The sequence below is a fragment of the Elaeis guineensis genome, chromosome 6 (genome assembly GCF_000442705.2).
Source record: "Elaeis guineensis isolate ETL-2024a chromosome 6, EG11, whole genome shotgun sequence".
NCBI classification, from domain to species: Eukaryota; Viridiplantae; Streptophyta; class Magnoliopsida; order Arecales; family Arecaceae; genus Elaeis; species Elaeis guineensis.
The window spans coordinates 36,514,836-36,534,637 of record NC_025998.2 but is presented as its reverse complement, the minus strand read 5'-3'; the positions used below and the strand labels follow the sequence as shown (position 1 = coordinate 36,534,637).

The 19,802-nt window shown below is 36.0% G+C and overlaps 1 protein-coding gene across 1 annotated transcript; it reads left to right on the top strand.

The window, feature by feature from the left end:
• Positions 1-17,597: 17,597 nt before the first annotated feature.
• Positions 17,598-18,571, top strand: LOC105046823 (CASP-like protein 2D1). The gene is made up of 3 exons (XM_010925552.4): positions 17,598-17,905; positions 17,983-18,091; positions 18,185-18,571. Exons 1-3 carry the CDS (start codon positions 17,718-17,720, stop codon positions 18,443-18,445), a joined length of 558 nt encoding a protein of 185 aa, XP_010923854.3. The 5' UTR covers positions 17,598-17,717; the 3' UTR covers positions 18,446-18,571.
• The last annotated feature ends 1,231 nt before the right edge of the window (positions 18,572-19,802 follow it).

Genomic DNA, 19,802 nt, shown 5'->3' with positions numbered 1-19,802 from the left:
TCTTCAATCAACAATCAACCTCTTCTCAAGCGTTCAACCGTTCATTCATCTTGAGAAAATCTGAAAAAGGGGTTCTTCATTTGAGTAAAGCTTTTATTGTTATATTTGCTCATTTAAGGAGCTGTTATTGTATTCATCTGTGCTCTAAATATTCTTACTCTTTGTGAGTTTTTGCTCTTATTTTTGGAGGATTTCCAAAACAAGGAAAGGTTGATCCGAACCTGAAATCGGAGTGTTTTGGGTTTGCTTGTACCCGAGAAACAAGTGTTCTAGCTTGGGATAGCTAGGGTCAGAGTTTCCGACGTCTTGTATTCTAGCTTGGGATAGCTAGTGTCGGAGTTTCCGACGTTTTGTATTCGGGTTGAATACAAAGGATAGTGGATTAAAATTCCCAAGTGGGATCTTGGGGAGTGGATGTAGGTGCAAGGTTAGCACCGAACCACTATAAATCCTTGTGTTTGTGGTGTGCTTTATCGCTTTATCCTATTTCTTTATTATATCCTTGCAATACTACTTTAGTTAATTAATATTGATTTAAAGCCATTGTTTTGTTCTTCATAAGTTATCTGTTGGGCTTAAAATTTTTTAGAAACCCAATTCACCCCCCCTCTTGGGTTGCATAGCTGGGCAACAGATGGCCTCATAATATATTTTAATAAATGAACAACTCTATAAAAGGTCATTCTCTCTTTCCTTACTGAAATATTTGAGATCAATGGATGTCGACTATACACCTCGAGAAGTTCATGAGGAGATTTGTGAAAATCACTTGGGGGGTAAATCTTTGGTTTATAAAGTTTTACCACATAGATATTATTGGCCCACCATGAAGAAAAATACAGCCGAACTTATTCGAAGGTGTGAACCATGCCAGAAATTTGCTAATATACAATATCAATCGATCAGTCAGCTGACATCAATTGTTGCATCATGATTTTTCACACAATGGAGAATCGATATACTCGATCCTTTTCCTCCGACATTCGATCAGAGAAAGTTCATTGTAGTTGCCATTGATTTCTGCACCAAATGGATAGAAGCTGAACTTTTGGCACAGATCACTGAAAGTAAGATAGAAGACTTCATTCAGAAGTTAATCATATGCAGATTCGGTCTACCACATACCATCATCACCGACAATGGTCGACAATTCAACAATCAGAACTTCAAAGAATTTTATGCCAAATTTTATATTACGCACAAACTCACATCAATTGGCCATCCACAATCCAACGATGAGGTGGAGGTAACAAACCGAACAATCCTACATGATCTCAAGATCAGACTGAATGAAGCTAAAGGCCTCTAGATGGAAGGGTTATATCTGATCCTATGGGCATATCGGACAACTCCTCGAATATCGATGGGAGAATCACCATTCAATCTGACTTATGGGACAGAGGTGATGATTCTACTTGAGATCAGATTACCATCAGCAAGAGTAGAACAGTATAATGAGCCAAGCAATTCAGAATATCGGAGAACCGATTTAGATTTACTTTTGAAAGTCCGACAACAAGCTCAAGTTCGAATGGCAGTATATCGGCAGAGAGTGGCCCAGTATTATAATTCAAAAGTCAAGCCGAAGGTCTTTCGTCTAAGAGATTTGATCTTAAAAAAGGCAAAAATCTCAAAGTCTCTAGATCAGAAAAAATTATCTTCAAATTGGGAAGGATCCTACAGAATAATCAAGACACTTTGATCGGGTGTATATCGACTAGAAACTTTTGATGGAACAACTATTCTTTGGATTTGGAATGCCGACAATTTGAAGATGTATTACCAATAAAGTTATTCCCATGTACAATGTTCAAAAAAAAAATATTGGAATTCAAAATCATGAAAGCTTCGATCAATTACATCTATGGAATGATATTAGACCGATAAACAATCGATCATTTTACCGACTACATCCCAATTTTTTACTGTAAAAACTGGCTGACGGACTATATTTTGATTTTTTACTACAAAAATTGACTTTAGTCGAAGGACTATTCATGCCGACTTAGCTTTAGCTAAGCAGAACATTATGCCAACTTGACCCTGATTGAGTAGGAAATACACCGATTCAACTACGATCAGTCGAAGGATATTCGACTTACCACCGTCTATCAAATATCTAAATATACTGACTTGACTACGGTCAATCGAAGGATATTTGACTTATCACCGTCTATCAAATGTCTAAGTACCTAAAAGGTATACAAAGTATGTCAACTGATATCCCACTAATGGATAAATTCTACTACAGTTATTACTGAACATCCAGTTCACCGATGGATAATCGATTGTCCGACTGTGATTCCATGACATTGAAAGTACAAATATTAAAAGAGAATCTATACTTAGAAATTTTTTTTTTCATTCATTGAAAAGAAAAGTACAAAATTATACCCAAAGTTCGATTACAAAATTGAATAGTCTGACTACAAAAAGAACAATGAAAATGATACATCGATCACCAGTCGGTTTCTTCATCTCCTTGCTCCGGCACAGCCTCAGTAGTTGGAGCAGATCCTGGTGCAGTCGGTGCATCTCCTTCAGCTAGTGTGGCATCCTTTTCATCAGCCTCTTCTCTCAAACTAGGAGGAACAACGCTGCTCAAGTCCAAGTGCAGATATAATTTTCTGATCGCATCTCGATCGTCTTCATATCCGACACAGTAAGAGGTGAATCCACCCTCGAGAATCTCATCTTTGAATTCTTCCGAATCCTTGAAGTTCTCAATAGCCAGACTCAAGACGCCTTTCGCCGACTCAGCTTCAGCCTTCGTAGAGGCCACCTCAGCATCGGCTAGTGCCAGCCTTTTCAAAGTGGTCCAATGCCTGTCACACTCTGCTTCTAGCTCTTCAATGCATCCGTCTCTTTCTCTCCGAAGCTGACTGATGGAATGCTTTTTGCTCCTGATCCAGGACTCGAGAGACGTGATATTCTATTGAGCTGACTCAAGTTTGGCTTTGGAGGATTGAAGGTCGGCCGTCAAACATGAGATCTCTTCTTGGAGCATCTTCTTTCGTTCAGTTGCCACCTGAAGCTGTTCGGCGGCAGCGGTCTTTTTGATGTTGGCGGCCGCCACCTCTTCCATCCACGTCCGACGAAGGTCAGCAATTTTTCGATATTCACTCTCTAAAGCGTGCATATCATGCATTGATAAGTGATATATTTTTATATTTATTGTAGGTATTTTTGATAATTTATGGTGCTAATATCTTCTTAAAAATCTAATTTCATGAATAAATTAGATTTTCTTATAAAAATAAATATTTTTTTTAAAAAATATAAAATTAGAGTATATTTATAAAAAATAGATGTTGATTTAATTGAGTAATTTAAACATCAAAATAATATAAAATTTTTAAAAAATTTAATATATATTTTTTCTTATTTTTTCAGATGAAAATTAGAGCAAAAATGAAGTCAAAATATCCTAAAAAATATTAAAAATTACCTTCGATGCATGGTGGATCGACCACTCGATCCACAGAGTCAAGGGCGCAGTCCACAAAAATAGTTTGTGGTCCACATCACAGTCCACGACGGGTGGAAGCCTCTTTGCATGATCCGACGGTCGAAAATGAATCTGGAGTCTGTCTAACGGCCAGCATCGATCCCGACTGTGTTAAGGAAATCAGAGGCATTGATCAATAGTCAAAAATTCATCTGGGGCATGATCGAATGGCTGTGGTTGAATCTGACATTGATAAGGATTAAAACTATGATTTTTGGACAAATCTAAGCCATTCGAAACTGATCCGATGGTCAGAAATTAATGTAATGGATATTATACGAATTCTAAGGATTTTAGGACTCTTTTTCCTACCAAAAAAATATGAAAAATTTATCTATAAATAAGAGATCTAAAAATAAGAGTAAGAAGGAGAAAAAATCAAAGAAAAAATAAGAAAAAAATAGAAAAAAAATCAAAGAGCTTTAGGGATCAAATATTGGGAGATTATGGAGCTAGAGAGCTTGATGCGTGGCTAAATTTTTTCAATCCAAAAATACGATAAAGCCTGTAAATAGATTTTTATTTTTTTTATATTTAATTTTTATGTAATAAAATTATATTTTTATTTTATATTTTTTTATTTTTTTTGAGGTATTGATCCAGCCTACACGACCTGTACCCTCTATTGACATGTCATGATCCCTGGATATGATACGTGCTTTAGAAAGATAGATAGTGGTATGTTAGATTAAATCTTATATCTTATAATTAAATTTAGATAGTTTATACTCTGACAAGATGAGCTGTAATCTACTGATACAGTTCGTATCCCTTAGAGATAAGCTATGCTAATATCTTAATCACAAGAATTAATATTACAATATAAGAAAAAAAAATAAATCTAATTTGTATGGTGGATTTAAAATTTTTGAATTATTTCTCTGACTTATTTTTTTTCATAAATTAATTTATATTTATAATTAAATTCTTACTATTTTATTTCTTTTTAATCCTTCTACAATCAATTCTCTTTTATTTCTTCTTAAAAAAAAGATAATCATCATAAATCTCTATGGAAATGATCTCTACTCACCCTATCTATATAGTTTGAGTTGGTTTTTATTTTTGACTGCCTATGACAGCGATCACATTTTGGCACCATTATCGAAGATCTAGATATGATTATTTTTTTTTAAAAAAATTAATCTTATTCTTAGTTTCTTATTTTCTTTGCTTTCAAATTTACTTAGTTCCTTATTCAAACTTATTTTCTTTCAAAAAAAAAAAATCTCTACATTGACACGTCATAATCTACTTAGAAAATTAGATATTTAATCACAGAACCTAAAAAGTGAAACAAATCAATTTACTCTTGACTAACTACCAAATTTGGCCATCTTTTCTTCTTGCATTACATAAGTTCATAAAACATCTTAAGGGTACAAATCCTAAACAAGATAAGGTGAGAATTTCATCACCCTTCCTTGACCCATAAATCACCATCCTGTATATTGCATTGACCTAAATCTTAACTTAAAATTAATTAGATGTTGGCCCCTAAGGACTCTCGAGCTCAATAGGACAAGAGATCCTGAGAGTTGGATTGGGTTAGGATTAGTCAGTTTGACTGGTGTCTAGAAAAGTGATTCAGAGACTATGTCCTAAAGGAAGGTGATTATTTAATTGGTTTCGTTCGCTTACTTGACCAACTCGGTTGGTGTCTAAGGAAAGCAACGGGGGGACCCCCACCAACCTTACACTTACCTAACCAGTTAAGTGGCTAGTTTTTTACCTGAAGTGCTCAAAGGCAACCTTAGCAGTTAGGAGCTATCTAGATCTAGGATTATTCTTAGCTAGGATTGACTGCATAACTTGATTACTAACCTACAACCATTAACCCTAATTAAAATACTCTTCTCTATCGTCTCTCGATTTAGGACTCCTTAAGCTCTCATCTTTAGAATTCTCTTCTCATCTATCTCTCATTTCTCTTCTCTTAAAAAAAAATTACAAAAAAAATTAAAAATTCTCAAATTTTTTGTACAAAGATATCTGGTCAATTAGTGAGAATAGATCCAAACCTTGCATCTACTCCAGTAGATCTTAAGCCCACCATAGGTGAACCCGAACATGAACCTCGGGTACTGAAAGACCTTTGCTATCCAGTTGGGTCAGCCCAACCCTCATGTATCCAACTATCACAAACTGATGCCAATTTTGAAATTAAACTCCAGATCATAAACATGCTTCTCAAATTCACTGAAATTGAGGATGCATACATTTTTATGAGAAAATTTAAGAAAGTATGCACTATGATGCGGCTTCAATAGCTCACTGAGGATGCTGTAAAACTTAGATTGATCAACTTTGTCCTCAAGGATAGTGCTAAAAAGTGGTTATACAGTCTTCCTAACCAATCTATAGCATCATGGGAGGGTTTTGTTAAAGTGTTCTTGAAAAAATTTTTCTACACCATAAGACTGCCAAATTTAGGAATGAAATTAATTAATTTTATTAATTATCTGATGAGTCTTTTTGGAAGTACTTTGATCGTTTTAAAAATCTTTTGAGTCAATACCCACACCATGAAATAGAAACTTGGAGGCTGTGCCAAATCATTTATGAAAGACTAGATCCAAACTCTAGAACCATGTTAGAATCAATATGTCAGGGTCAATTTATGAACAAAGAGCCTATAGATGCCTGACAATTTCTAGAGAACCTAGCAGAAAAGACCCTACAATGGGAGATAACTAGCGAATCCGATAGACTCACACCTTCAAGAGGGAGTGTATATCAAGTTCAGCCTTCTCTAGCTGAAGAGACTAAATTTGCATATTTAAACCGTAGGATAGAGGCCCTAGAACTCAAGGGACACACCTAAGTGAACTAAGTTGCAACAACCACTTGCAATAGGTGTAATGCCACAGACCACACGATGGAAGGATGTCCTTTCTTGATGGATACAATCAAGAATGAAGTAGCCCAGGTGAACACAGCCTATCAAAGACCCACAAATGACCCCTACGCACCAACCTACAATTCAGGATGGAGGAACCATCCTAATTTTTTTTGGTCACAAGGATCAAACTCAAATAGACCTGCCTTCACTCAACCCAACCCCAGACCCCCTCAATCATCAAATAATCCATCAGGTTTCAGCAATGATCAAAGGCTTAACTCGCTAGAAAAGAGTCTAAAAATCCTAGCGAAATCGACTGCTAGCACCAACACTACACTGAACAACTTGATGCAGATCACAGGCTAGCTTTTAACTTCCAACACCCAAGCTATTACCCGTTTAGAGATGCAATTAGGTCAATTAGCCATGGCTGTAAGTGAAAGGAAAAAAGGTAAACTACCGAGTCAACCCGAGGCTAATCCTAGAACTCAAAATAATCAAGGATCACAACAAGGAGCCTAGATCAACCAATTGAATGTAATTCATACTTTAAGGTTTGGAAAACAATTAGACAATCATGTTGGTATACCTGAAGATCAAGATGACCCATTATCTAAATCACCTTATAAGCAAGTAACCGATCAGACCGAGTTTAAGGATCCAGATAAGTCTAAGGAGTCAACAAAGATTAATAAACCATCTAAGCCACTTGAAGAATCCACATCAGGGATTAAGCAATTCGAGATATCACCCACCAATCCTGTAGTTTCTTTTCCAAATAGACTTAGGTCCAACAGATACTCGACCCATATGAATCAAATCTTAGAGATGTTTAAACAAGTGAAAGTAAATATCCCTCTACTAGATATGATCCAACAAGTTTCCACATATGTCAAATTTTTTAAAGACCTGTGCATAAAGAAGAAGACCACTAATATTCCTAAGAAAGCCTTCTTGGCAGTTAGTGTGAGTTCATATCTTTTAAGCCATATGCTAGTCAAGTACAAAGATCCAGGATCTCCTACAATCTCATAGGTCATTGGGAAAACCATCATTGATAGGGCCTTGTTAGACCTAGGGGCTAGTGTGAATATTTTATCTTATTCGATCTATGAGAAATCAGGAATAGGAGAATTAAAGCCTATAAAAATTATATTGCAATTGACAGACTAATCAGTGAGAATCTCTAAGGAAGTTATGGAGGATGTGCTAATCAAGATCAGTGATTTTATTTATCCTGTGGATTTTGTGATCCTAGAAATTGAACTAGTATCAAACCCAAAAGGTCACATTCCAGTCATCTTAGGTAGACCATTTTTAGCAACTATCAATGCCCTGATCAACTGTCACAATGGACTCATGAAGCTCTCATTTGGAAACATGTTCATTGATCTTAATATTTTTAATCTTGAAAACAAAAAGGACCAATTAGTCAATGTAAACCTGATCCAAGATGAGATTTATGAGCCCATTGATCTAGGGGAAGAAGATTTTGACTATAATCTCTGGTCAGACTTAGAATCTAAAATTGCTTATGAACTGTCCACATCCTATGACCAGAGAGTTCATCCACAATGACAACCACCTGTCGAACCACTTGTAAGGATGGATGAACCAATACACAAACCATCAATTGAGGAAGCACCTAAACTAGAACTCAAAACACTCCCTGAGCACCTCAAATATGCGTATCTAGGTCCATCTAAAACTTTGCCTGTAATCATAGCATCAGACCTAGATCCAACCTAGGAGGAGGAACTTTTTGCTGTCCTAAGAAAGAATAAAGAAGCTCTTGCATGGACCATGGCTGATATTAAAGGGATTAGCCCTTCAATTGTCCAACATCGAATTTATTTAGGGAAGAAAGCCAAGCCAATCAGAGACCCCCAAATAAGACTTAATCCAGCTATGAAGGAGGTAGTGAAGAAAGAGATTCTCAAGTTACTCGATAATGAAATTATCTACTCCATTTCAGATAGTTCATGGATTAGCCCAATTCAAATAGTGCCTAAAAAGCTGGGATGACAGTGGTCCAAAATGAAGCAAATGAGTTAGTTCCGACTAGAGTCCAAACTGGATGGAAAGTTTGTATTGATTACAGAAAATTAAATGCGGCCATAAGAAAGGACCATTTTCCTCTATCATTCATTGACAAGATGTTGGAAAAGTTAGCTGGACATGAGTTCTATTATTTTCTTGATAGATATTTTGGCTATAACCAGATTCCTATAGTACCAGAAGATCAAGAGAAGACCATATTTACCTGTCTATTTGGAACTTTTGCCTATAGATGTATGCCCTTTGATTTATGTAATGCTCTATCTACTTTTCAAAGGTGCATGGTCAGCATCTTTTTTGATATGGTCGAGAGATTTCTAGAAATATTCATAGATGATTTTTTCATCTTTGGCTCTACTTTCTCTGAGTGCCTACATCACTTAAGACTGATCTTAGAAAGATGTAAGAAAAAATACTTAGTGCTTAATTAAAAAAAATGCCAATTCATGGTCAAAGAAAGCGTAGTACTTGGCCATATTATCTCAAAGAAGGGAATTCGCTCATTCTTAGGACATGCTGGCTTCTCTAGGAGGTTCATCAAAAATTTTAGCAAAATAGTTCGACCACTAACCAATCTTCTTGCCAAAGACGTCAAATTTGATTTCACTTCCGAGTGCCTCGATTTTTTTGAGCATCTTAAAAAGGCACTGACATCCGCACCTATCATTCACTCACCCGATTGGACTCAATCTTTTGAACTCATGTGTGATGCATCTGATCATACCATCAGAGTTATTTTAGGATAAAGAATTGATAAGCTATCGTGAGTCATTTACTATGCCAGTAGGATCCTTAATGATGTGCAGCTTAACTACTCAACCACTGAAAAAGAGTTCTTAGCTATCATCTTTGCCCTTGAAAAGTTTAGATCTTCTTTGGTTGGGTTACATGTCATTGTATACACTATCACTCAGCCATTAGACATCTCTTAACAAAGAAAGATGCAAAAGCACGCTTGATCCGATGGATTTTATTTCTTCAAAAATTTGATCTAGAAATCAAGGATAAGAAAGGAACCGAAAATGTAGTGACTGATCACCTGTCTCGATTGACTGATACACCCTCTAATGAACCATCAATAGAAGAATTTTTTCCTGATAAACAACTCATGTCTGTGACCAAAGAACCATGGTATACCAATATTGTCAATATTTAGCCACGAATAGGATTTTTTCTCACTGGACTACTCAAGATAAGCACAAATTCTTTGCCCAAGTAAAGTATTTTATTTGGGATGATCCATATCTGTTTAAGCAATGTCCTGACCAAATTATTAGAAGGTGTGTACCAGACCATGAGGTTAAAAGCATCCTATCCTTTTGTCGTGACCAAGCCTGCGGTGGCCATTATGGATCCAAGAAAACTACCGCAAAAGTTTTGCAATGTGAATTCTATTGGCCCAATTTGTTTAAGGACGCACATGAATACTATAAAAACTGCACTAGGTGTCAACAAGTAGGACGGATCATAAAAAGAGACATGATGTCATTAAATCCGATGTTAGTTGTTGAGATTTTTGATGTGTGGGGTGTCGATTTCATGGGACCACTTCCAAACTCTTTCGAAAATGAATATATCTTAGTGGCTGTCGATTATGTGTCTAAATGGGTAGAGGCTATGCCGTGTAGATCGAATGATAGCAAAATTATTATCAAATTTTTAAAAGAAAACATCCTTTCTCATTTTGGAATCTCTAGAGCCATTATAAATGATTAGAGAACACATTTTTGTAATAGATCATTTGCAACCCTAATGAAGAAATACAACATCACCCATAAATTGATCACACCCTATCACCCCCAAACTAGTAGACAAGTTGAAGTTTCAAATCATCAAATGAAACAAATCCTAGAGAAGACTGTGAGCACCAATAGAAAAGATTGGTCATTGAAGCTAGTGGATGCTCTTTGGACATATCGCACTGCCTTCAAAACCAACTTAGGAATGTCTCCTTATAGGCTTGTATTTGGTAAAGCTTGTTACTTACTAGTAGAGCTTGAACATAGGGCTATGTGGGGTATCAAAAAGTCGAACATGGATCTAGATGAGGCTGGACAACATAGGAAGCTACAAATTGATAAACTTGAGGAAAGCAGAAATGAGGCATACGACAATGCTAAGATATACAAAGAACGAACTAAGATATTTCATGATTGAGCAATCTTTAGAAAATTATTTTCATTTAGTCAAAAAGTTTTTTTGTATAACTCTAGGCTACATTTATCTTTTGAAAAATTTAGATCTCGATGGACAGGACCTTATATAGTAAAAGAAGTTTTCTCTCATGGGGCTGTAGAGATAAAAAATGCAAGTAATGATACTACTTTTAAAATAAATGGACAACGATTAAAATCATTCTTGGAATTACCTAAAGAAATTGAAGAGGAGGCCATGGTTCTCCATGAGCCTATTTATTCTGATTGATTCTGTATCCCGGATTCAGTCCAACTGAAGACTTAAAACTTAGTGCTCTTTGGGAGGCAATTCAAATTTTTTTATTTTATTTTAACTAATCTTTATTTTTTTAGGAATAAAAGACTGCTCTATGTGGAAGCACCTGTCAATAATTTGATCTGACTGAAGACAATAAACTTAGCGCTCTTTGGGAGGCAACCCAGTTTCAACTTTTGCTTTTGCTTTCTTTTGCATTTTGTTTAGGTTAATCGAGGCTTGCTTCGTATCTTTTGTAGGGATTTGAAGATAATATTGGCTAAGTTGGAAGGAGAATCAATTTTGAAAAGATTTTTGGATCAGGTGACATCTCTGCTTTTCTTTCTCTTTTTATGTACCCTTTATTCTTTTTACTCCATTGAGGATAATGTCGATTAAGTTGGGGGGAGAATAAGAAAAAATTTAAAAAATTTTTGAAGTCCTCAAGTAAGTTAGTATTTAGCATTTAAGCACTTAGTTATACTTCAGAATCGAGTTAAATCAAATATTTTTTTTAAAAAAATTGATGTACAGATTAGAGAGTTTGTGAGATATCGAGGGATCAAATATTAAAAAAACTCAATAAAGAGTTAAGTTTAGAACTTAAACAGTTTTCTTTGAGTATTTCTAAATTTTTCTACCAGCATCAAAGAAGAGTTTACTTCTTATAGACTTGTGTAGGGTAACTATATATTTTTTCATATTTAAAAAAAAAAAAGAGAAGAGTTTCCAAGTACTTCATGTTGAGTAACCGGATTTCTTTGCCTAAACAAGTATTGAGTTTCACATCAAAAGGTATGAAGGGCAAAGAAGCTTTGTTGTAAAGCTAGTTTTAACTTGTAGTCTGTTTGATTCGTGCAAGTAGGTCCGAGAGATATTTTATATCTAGTGCCCTAAAGCCATCTGATTTGGGAGCCATTAACGAAAACTCGCTACATGGGTCAAATAGAAAGCTTAAGAGATTAAGACACTCAATAGCAATACAACGTTAAAAAAAAAAATAACAACAACAATAAACGAAGGATGGAAGTAACAATATACATGTCCATATGAGGTTAATATTTTGGAGATAAAGATAAGAATAATTTAGAAAAAATTTAAAAAATATTTAGTATTTTTAGTTTAACTCTCATATTGATTAGTATTAATACTCCAATGATATATCTCATTCATGCTCTACTGAACATCAGTGGCTCTTTTGAAAATTATTTGATAAAATTTAAAATTTTAAGTTAAAAGGCACTTAATTTTAAATTTTTTCTTTACTCAAGGATGAGCAAAGTTCAAGTTAAGGAGTGTAATAAGTGACATATTTTTATATTTATTGTAGGTATTTTTGATAATTTATGGTGCTAACATCTTCTTAAAAATCTAATTTTATAAATAAATTAATTTTTTTTATAAAAATAAATAATTTTTAAAAAAAATAAAATTAGAACATATTTATGAAAAATAGATGTTGATTTAATTAAATAATTTAAACATCAAAATAATGTAGAATTTTTGAAAAATTTAATGCATATTTTTTTTTATTTTTTTCAGATGAAAATTAGAGCAAAAATAAAGCCAAAATATCCTAAAAAATATTAAAAATTACCTTTGATGCATGGTGGACTGGCCGCTCGGTCCACAAAATCAAGGGCACGGTCCACAGGAATAGTTCGCGGTCTATAGTGGGTGGACGATCCGACGATCGAAAATAAATCTGGAGTCTGATCCAACGGCCAGCATCGATCCTGACTGTGTTAAGAAAATTAGAGGCACTGATCAACGATTGAAAATTTATTTGGAGCACGATCGGATGACTGTGGTTGAATCTGACATTGATAAGGATTAAAACTATAATTTTTGGGCAGATCTGAGCCATCCGAAGCTGATCCAACAGTCAAAAATTAATGTAAAGGGTATTATACGAATTCTAAGGATTTTAAGACTCCTTTTCTTACCAAAAAGTATGAAAAATTCATCTATAAATAGGAGGTCCAGGAATAAGAGTAAGGAAGGAAAAAAATCAGAGAAAAAGCAAGAAAAAAATAGAGAAAAAAAAATTAAAGAGCTTTAGAGATCAAATATTGAGAGATTATGGAGCTAGAGAGCTTGATGCGTGGCTAAATTTCTTCAATCCAAGAATACGATGAAGCCTGTAAATGGGTTTTTATTTTTTTTTTATATTTAATTTTTATGTAATGAAATTATACTTTTATTTCATATCTTTTTATTTTCTTTTGAGGTATTGATCCAGCCTACATGATCTATACCCTCTATTGACGTGCCGTGATCTCTGGATATGGTACGTACTTTGGAGAGATAGATCATGGTATGTTAGATTAAATCTTATATCTTGTAATTGAATTTAGATAGTTTATACTCTGACAGGATGAGCTATAATCTACTGATACAGTCCGTATTCTTTAGAGATAAGCTATGCTGATATCTTAATCATAAGAATTAATATTACAACATAAGAAAAAAAATAAATCTAATTTACATGGTGGATTCAAAATTCTTGGATTATTTTTCTGACTTATTTTTTTTCACAAATTAATTTATATTTACAATTGAATTCTAGCTATTTTTTTTTAATCTTTCTATAATCAATTCTCTTTTATTTCTTCTTAAAAAATAATCATCCTAAATCTCCGTGGAAACGATCTCTACTCACTTTATCTATATAGTTTGAGTTGATTTTTATTCTTGACCGCCTACGACAGTGATCATGCATCCACTAAAAAAAAAAAGATAAGTTAGATTAAAAAAAAAGAGGAATGTCGAAAAATTACCCCGAGCATCGTCAGATAAAAGGAAGAAAATATTTCGGACACTGTTTGATTTCTTCTGTTCTCCCTATCTATTGGGAGAAGCGTAGCTTCGATGAGTCGTCTGGCTAATGATGGACTGGCCAAGGCTGACTCAATAGCAGGAATTCTGATGTCGAAGAAGGTGGGGAGGCCCGCAGACGACCCATCATCGACAGAAGCAGCCGATGCCTTCCCCTGGTCTCTAGTTGGTAGTCGCAGGCTTGAGACTGCCACGAAGTCATTGCTTGACTGCACTCGAGATCGCTCCATTGGAATAGCTGGTGTAGCAACAGATTGTTTGAGTTCGGTCGTGACTTCTGATTCGGCCCGAACCCCCACTAATGGAGCCGCTGATGGTTCTATCGTAGTTTCTTCATCTCTCGCCATCCTGACTCCAGCGGATGGCACTTCAGTTGGAGGAAGTGCTGTTGGAGCCGACAATGCTAAGACTAGCTTGGGGGCTGTCTCCGATGGAACGTCGAGTTCCTTTGTTGGTATCGATGGAGAATCAACTCGACTTTTTCTCGACAGTCGGGAGGATCTAGCATCGATTGCTGCCCTCTTCTTGACAGCATGTGAGTGGATGTCAGTAGCCGAAACTCGTGCCCTCATCTGCATAGCTGCAATTAAAAGATAAAAATCAGCACAAAATTCAGAAACAAACAAAAGAAAAAGTAAAGTGACCGGCTATGTTATACTTAAAGAAGTTATCGAGCTAAGTTCGGCGTCATAGAGAGCCTGTTTGGTCATCAGCTCTCGCTGTGGTGGAACTTCCATATCTTTTAGTCAGAGGAAGTCTTCTCGATCAACAGTATCCACCTGACTATTTTCGTTGGGGTTGGTTCTCGGATTGCCCCAGTATGAAGAAAAGTCCCAAGGAGACGAAGAAGAAACAAAGAAAAATTAGTTCTTCCATCCATGAATGGATGATGGAAGATCGGAGATGAAAGAAAAGCCCTTCCTCGGGTTGAGAAACCACCAACCCTTAGCCTTGGAGTGAGGACAGAGAACAAAGAAGCTCGAAATAAAGAATGACGAGGATCAGTCGGGATAAGATGATATAACAAGGTAAAACTAATGATCAGTCGAATGGAGTTTGGAGCCAGCTGAGTAGGACAAAGACCGTAATAGTCAAGAAGATTTCGGACAAACTCCAGAATGAAAAATCGAAGACCGGCCTAAAGGTTCTCAACATAAAATGCAACTTGACCTAGAGGAGAGAAATTCACCTGACCATCCAGACCAGGAGTGGCAAGCTAATATTGCTCTGGGATACAGTACTGTTTCTGAAGCTGTTCGACATTGGATCCGGATAAAGAGGAGACTTCCGTCTCCAGACCCAAAGAAGAATCGTTGATCGGATTCTCTGGCCGACTATCCCGAGAAGATGAAGCTTTCTTACCTCTACTCGCCATTGCAAATGAGAACAAAAAAGAAAAAGAAAAATCCTAAGAGAAGGGAATAGGAACTCGACTTGGAGCTACAGATTTTGCAAAGAATAAGAAAACTTGGAAAGCTCCTAACACTGGGGTAGAACCTTCTGTTGCGGAGGATAGTGACGAATGCAAAAGTAAAAAATTCAAATGAAAGCGACTTTATATATATAGGATCCCTCAACGGTCCGAATGAAGTCACTCAAATCAGGATCTCCTCAGATGTCGACATGTGGCTACATCAAGACCGACCATTGATCGAATGGTTTGACACACCTACTCCCAGATCACGTTACCTCACAATTATCCACATGAACAGTATAGAGCCAATGACATCCAAACACGTGGCCAAAATCTACTAGTCAGAATCAAATCTTCCAAATTCTTTAGATGCCGAATTATCTTTTTGAAACGACATCTCAATGATGATCTCATAGTTATCGAAATAATAAAATAGCCGGAGATCTCTCGTATTTCAAAAAATCATTAATACCTGCAGCTGAATCGAGATTCGAAACAGCACGTGACAACTCCCTTCATCCAATGTGATAGACCACATGACGATATGCACGTCGGATTATCTTGAACTTGAAAATGGGGGGCAACTGTTGGGATAATTCAACCGACTCCGATTCCGACTCTAAATCGACCTCATGGATACAAAATACTGACTAACAATCAGTTGGCCGACCTACAGTCGGCTATCTTCAGCCATCGACCGACTTAGCCACGATAACTCGATTAATCTTAGACCAATGATCATTGGCATATCAGAGTTACCGATCGATGCTCATTCGGATCTCCACATCTACTATTGACATATGATCGATGTATTGTTATTATAGATATATAGTTGGCTTACTTGAAATCGCCAGCGCAGAAAGCATATAATGGTCAAAACATGATCAGTGGTGGATATAACTACCCATCTTACGATCATATAATGTCGGAATATGTGGGACCTACATATCTAATCATTACAGATGGTATTCGTCTATAAAAGGAGGTAAATGAATAGTATTGAATAAGATAATTCTGGACTGATATTTGATCATTTTGAATATTCTATTTGCTGTTCATCATTTTCTACTAATTTAAGTATCAGAAGATTTTATCTGATATAATTTTGATCAATGTAAATTTTTTTTTTTTGCAATTATTCTGCTCCGATGATGGATGAATGGCCGCAACACAAAGAAATAAATTAATGGTGTTATATTAGGAAAGGCTATCCGGCTGTCAATTTAATTGCAAATTATTTGTCGTTTCATTTGTTGTTTACGAAAAGATACCTCAGATATTTCTTGGAGAATGACAAAAAAAAAAAAAAAAAGGTTTGGATCATCTGGGGTGCATGGTTTGTGCTGCAGTGGATTGTACAATATTTGACTGCTGTCATTGCATCCTACCGCGGACACAGATGACTGTCAAAAATGAAGCGTCATGTTATTGATTAAAATATGATGATTTGTGAGGAAGGTCATCGGATGCTTGACAGCTATTTATCTCCGATAGGATAACATAGCAGCAAACAAGGTTTATAGTCCTCTGCGATGCGAAGCGCATACCGTTGAGGATCCTAACATGAAATAAAAATTCTAACCAAGTTCCTCCTCCTCCACTTCAGCTTTCTTCGGAGAGTTACTTCTTAATTGCAATGCCGCCATTTTTTTTTTTTTTTATGAAAGATAAAATGAGTAAAGACTCAACTATGTTGTAATTAATCCAAATTTAGATATCAAGAATAAATTATTCATTAATTAAATTTAAATTTTTTAAAAGAGTTTCGATCATCAAAAAAATCTTAGTTTGCCTCTATCTATCTATCAATCCAAAATATTATTTGAATTTTCTATATAAATACTTAAAATTTTTCTAACAAATAATCGATATAGGACTAAATACATAATCTATACAAATTCTTATATATTCTCTTCATTTAAATTCTAACATCATGTTAGGCTAAAGTTTCAAATTTATATAAATTCATTCATAAACACCACGATTAAACTGTGATCAATTGTAATAAATTCATACTATAATATTTTTTAATTCATATACATTATTGTTTGAATTGATTTTGATATCATTTATAATACTGTAGGATGTTATCTAAAAAGATTAATCGGAGGTCTTATCTAAATTTTTTGATCAATATAAATATTTAAATTTTTTTTTGATAAATAACAGATATCAACTAGGTGTATATCCGCATGTTCCTCAAAGAATCATTCATCCACTTGGAGTCAATCGGAATCCAAGTTAGTCCAAGCGATTGAGGTGTCGAACCCTGTCGCGTCCTCTACGCGTGAACGTGTTCCTAGCATCGCAAGTGCCACACGGTGCCCGGCTGTTTCCTCCCGTCTAAGAAACAACAAGCCAAAAGTACATGAGACAAAGCTACCAGGACCTGCCAATCAGAAGATGCCACTTTCCACGCTATGGTTGGTTTACTGGAAAGGGATCACCCACTGCTTCACCCTCAACCACTCCACTCTGACACCTGTTTAAGAGCCCACCTTTACTCTTCGCCATCTGTAGTCAATCTCCTTTGGAGCTTTCCTGCTGCTGAGCTCCCCAAGTCTCAAGAGAAAAAAGAAAGTACCTTCTCTGCCACAGGAAAACAACCAGTTTCCTGAGCTTGAGAGATGAGGGATGGAGCTGACACCACACTCACTTCTTCAAACGAGCACCACCAAATCCTTAGATTCCTAGAATTCTCCCTCAGGCTCTCTGTGATCCCTCTCAGTGTTGCCTCCCTTTGGCTGATGGCCAGCAACAAGCAGTCCAGTGATACCTATGGGAAGGTGGAGTTCAGCAACCTATCGGGGCTCAAGTAAGAACCCATCATTCACTCATACCCACTCCTTTTTGTCCCCTCCAATCTCTCTATATTCATGCTCTATTCTGTAGGTATTTGGTTGGCATCAATGCCATTTCAACCGGGTATGCTATTGCTTCTGTTCTCCTCTTGTGCCTCAGATGCTTCAACAGTGACTGGCATCTGTTTATCTCAGACCAGGTTATCCCTGAAACCTTTTTCTTTTGGGCCAATCTGTTACAGAGATGAAGAAATTTACCCGTGTTCTGGTGTTTCTGACCTTCATATTAACAGGTTATGGCATATTTAATGGTGACATCTGGGTCTGCAGTGGCTGAGGTGCTCTACTTGGCATATGAGGGTGATAGGGATGTCTCATGGAGTGAGGTGTGCAGTTACTATGGGATGTTCTGCAGCAAGATCAAGGTGTCATTGGCGTTACATTTTGCGGCCTTGGTCTGCTTCGTTGTTTTGTCTCTCATCTCTGCATACAGGATCTTCAGCAAGTTTGAGGCCCCTTCTGTGCTATCTGAAGAACTTGGGGAACAGGGGTAGCTCTGTTTTGAGCTCTTCAATGTAGTGTTTGTTTTCTTTTGCTGTTGTGGTTTGTGGAGTTGATCAAGTCACTAAAAGATTGAAGATATTAATGGCAGAAAATCGTTTAATGTCTTGTGCTTTGAAGACTTTTCAAGCATGACTAATTTATAAGTTAATTTTTCTCCAAAAAATGAAAAAAAGGACAGGAAGTTAATGAATCTCTGTGTTATTGCTGTGGAACAAGAACTTGACTATAAATAGTTTTCAGAATTATCAATGATGGACATGTGCGCTTAAAAACATCAAATGCGGAGTCCTGGGTTCAACGCATCAAGGACATGTTAGGTTGAGAAAAATAAAGCTCTATACTGACAATAGAAAAGGGTGATTCTCATTTGTTTGGCACAGAGAGAGATTTCATTTTCATACCAATTTACGAGGAAACGAAAATATTAGAATTTTAAATTTTTAATATTTAAATTTTATTTTGATTTCGAATTCAATGATGAATCGGATGTATGGGAGAATATGGCTATTCCGAGATTCATTTTTATTTTTTTTTATTTTAATTTTGATCTAGATCGCAAATTAAATATCCTAAATGGGGAAAGAAATATCAATGAAATGGGGACATTTACAAAAGCTTTACATATATTAGTTCATTAGGCTTGAGCTTATTGACAGTTTAAAATGCAATTGATATGATTAGCTAATTAGACTCAAAAGCCTTTGATGCTAAGGCTTATGAAATCAATCAATAAAAGCTATAAAAACTATTGCAATGATAATATAAAATGATTATTGTTGTGGTGGCCTCCATATTTCCGACCTTGGCCGTTGCCTAAGAAGCCATCTTGACATCATATTGATGAGAATAACTAATGAGCACAACTTAGCTTATGTTGACCGGCTTATTCATGAAAGACTTGGCCTAATTGGACTCCATGCGATTCGGGTCGATTCCTCTGCTTGCGCATATGTGGACTAATATTTTCTTCCTCATATGTGTAACGGTTGCCACCCGACTATCATTCATGATATGTGCATGAAAGATCTGGATCTGTTACTAAATAGCACAACTCAACTCCGAAAATTCGAGTAATGGGAGATGGTCTCTCCTTTATATAAAGAAGGGAGAAGGGGACCTTAAGTAAGTTCATAGAATAAGTACTTCATGTTCTTTACTCAGATCTCTCTCTCTTTTAACTGTTCTCAGGATTTTGACTGACTTAAGTATTGAAAGGTCCCTTGTCGACCAATCTTTGACTAAGGATCTTTCTTTTGGTTTTAGATCACCTTTGAGGGAAGACGCCACTCTCCAATTTGGTTCCAACCGACCATATTTAGCTTGGCCAGACAACAACCTTGACCCATG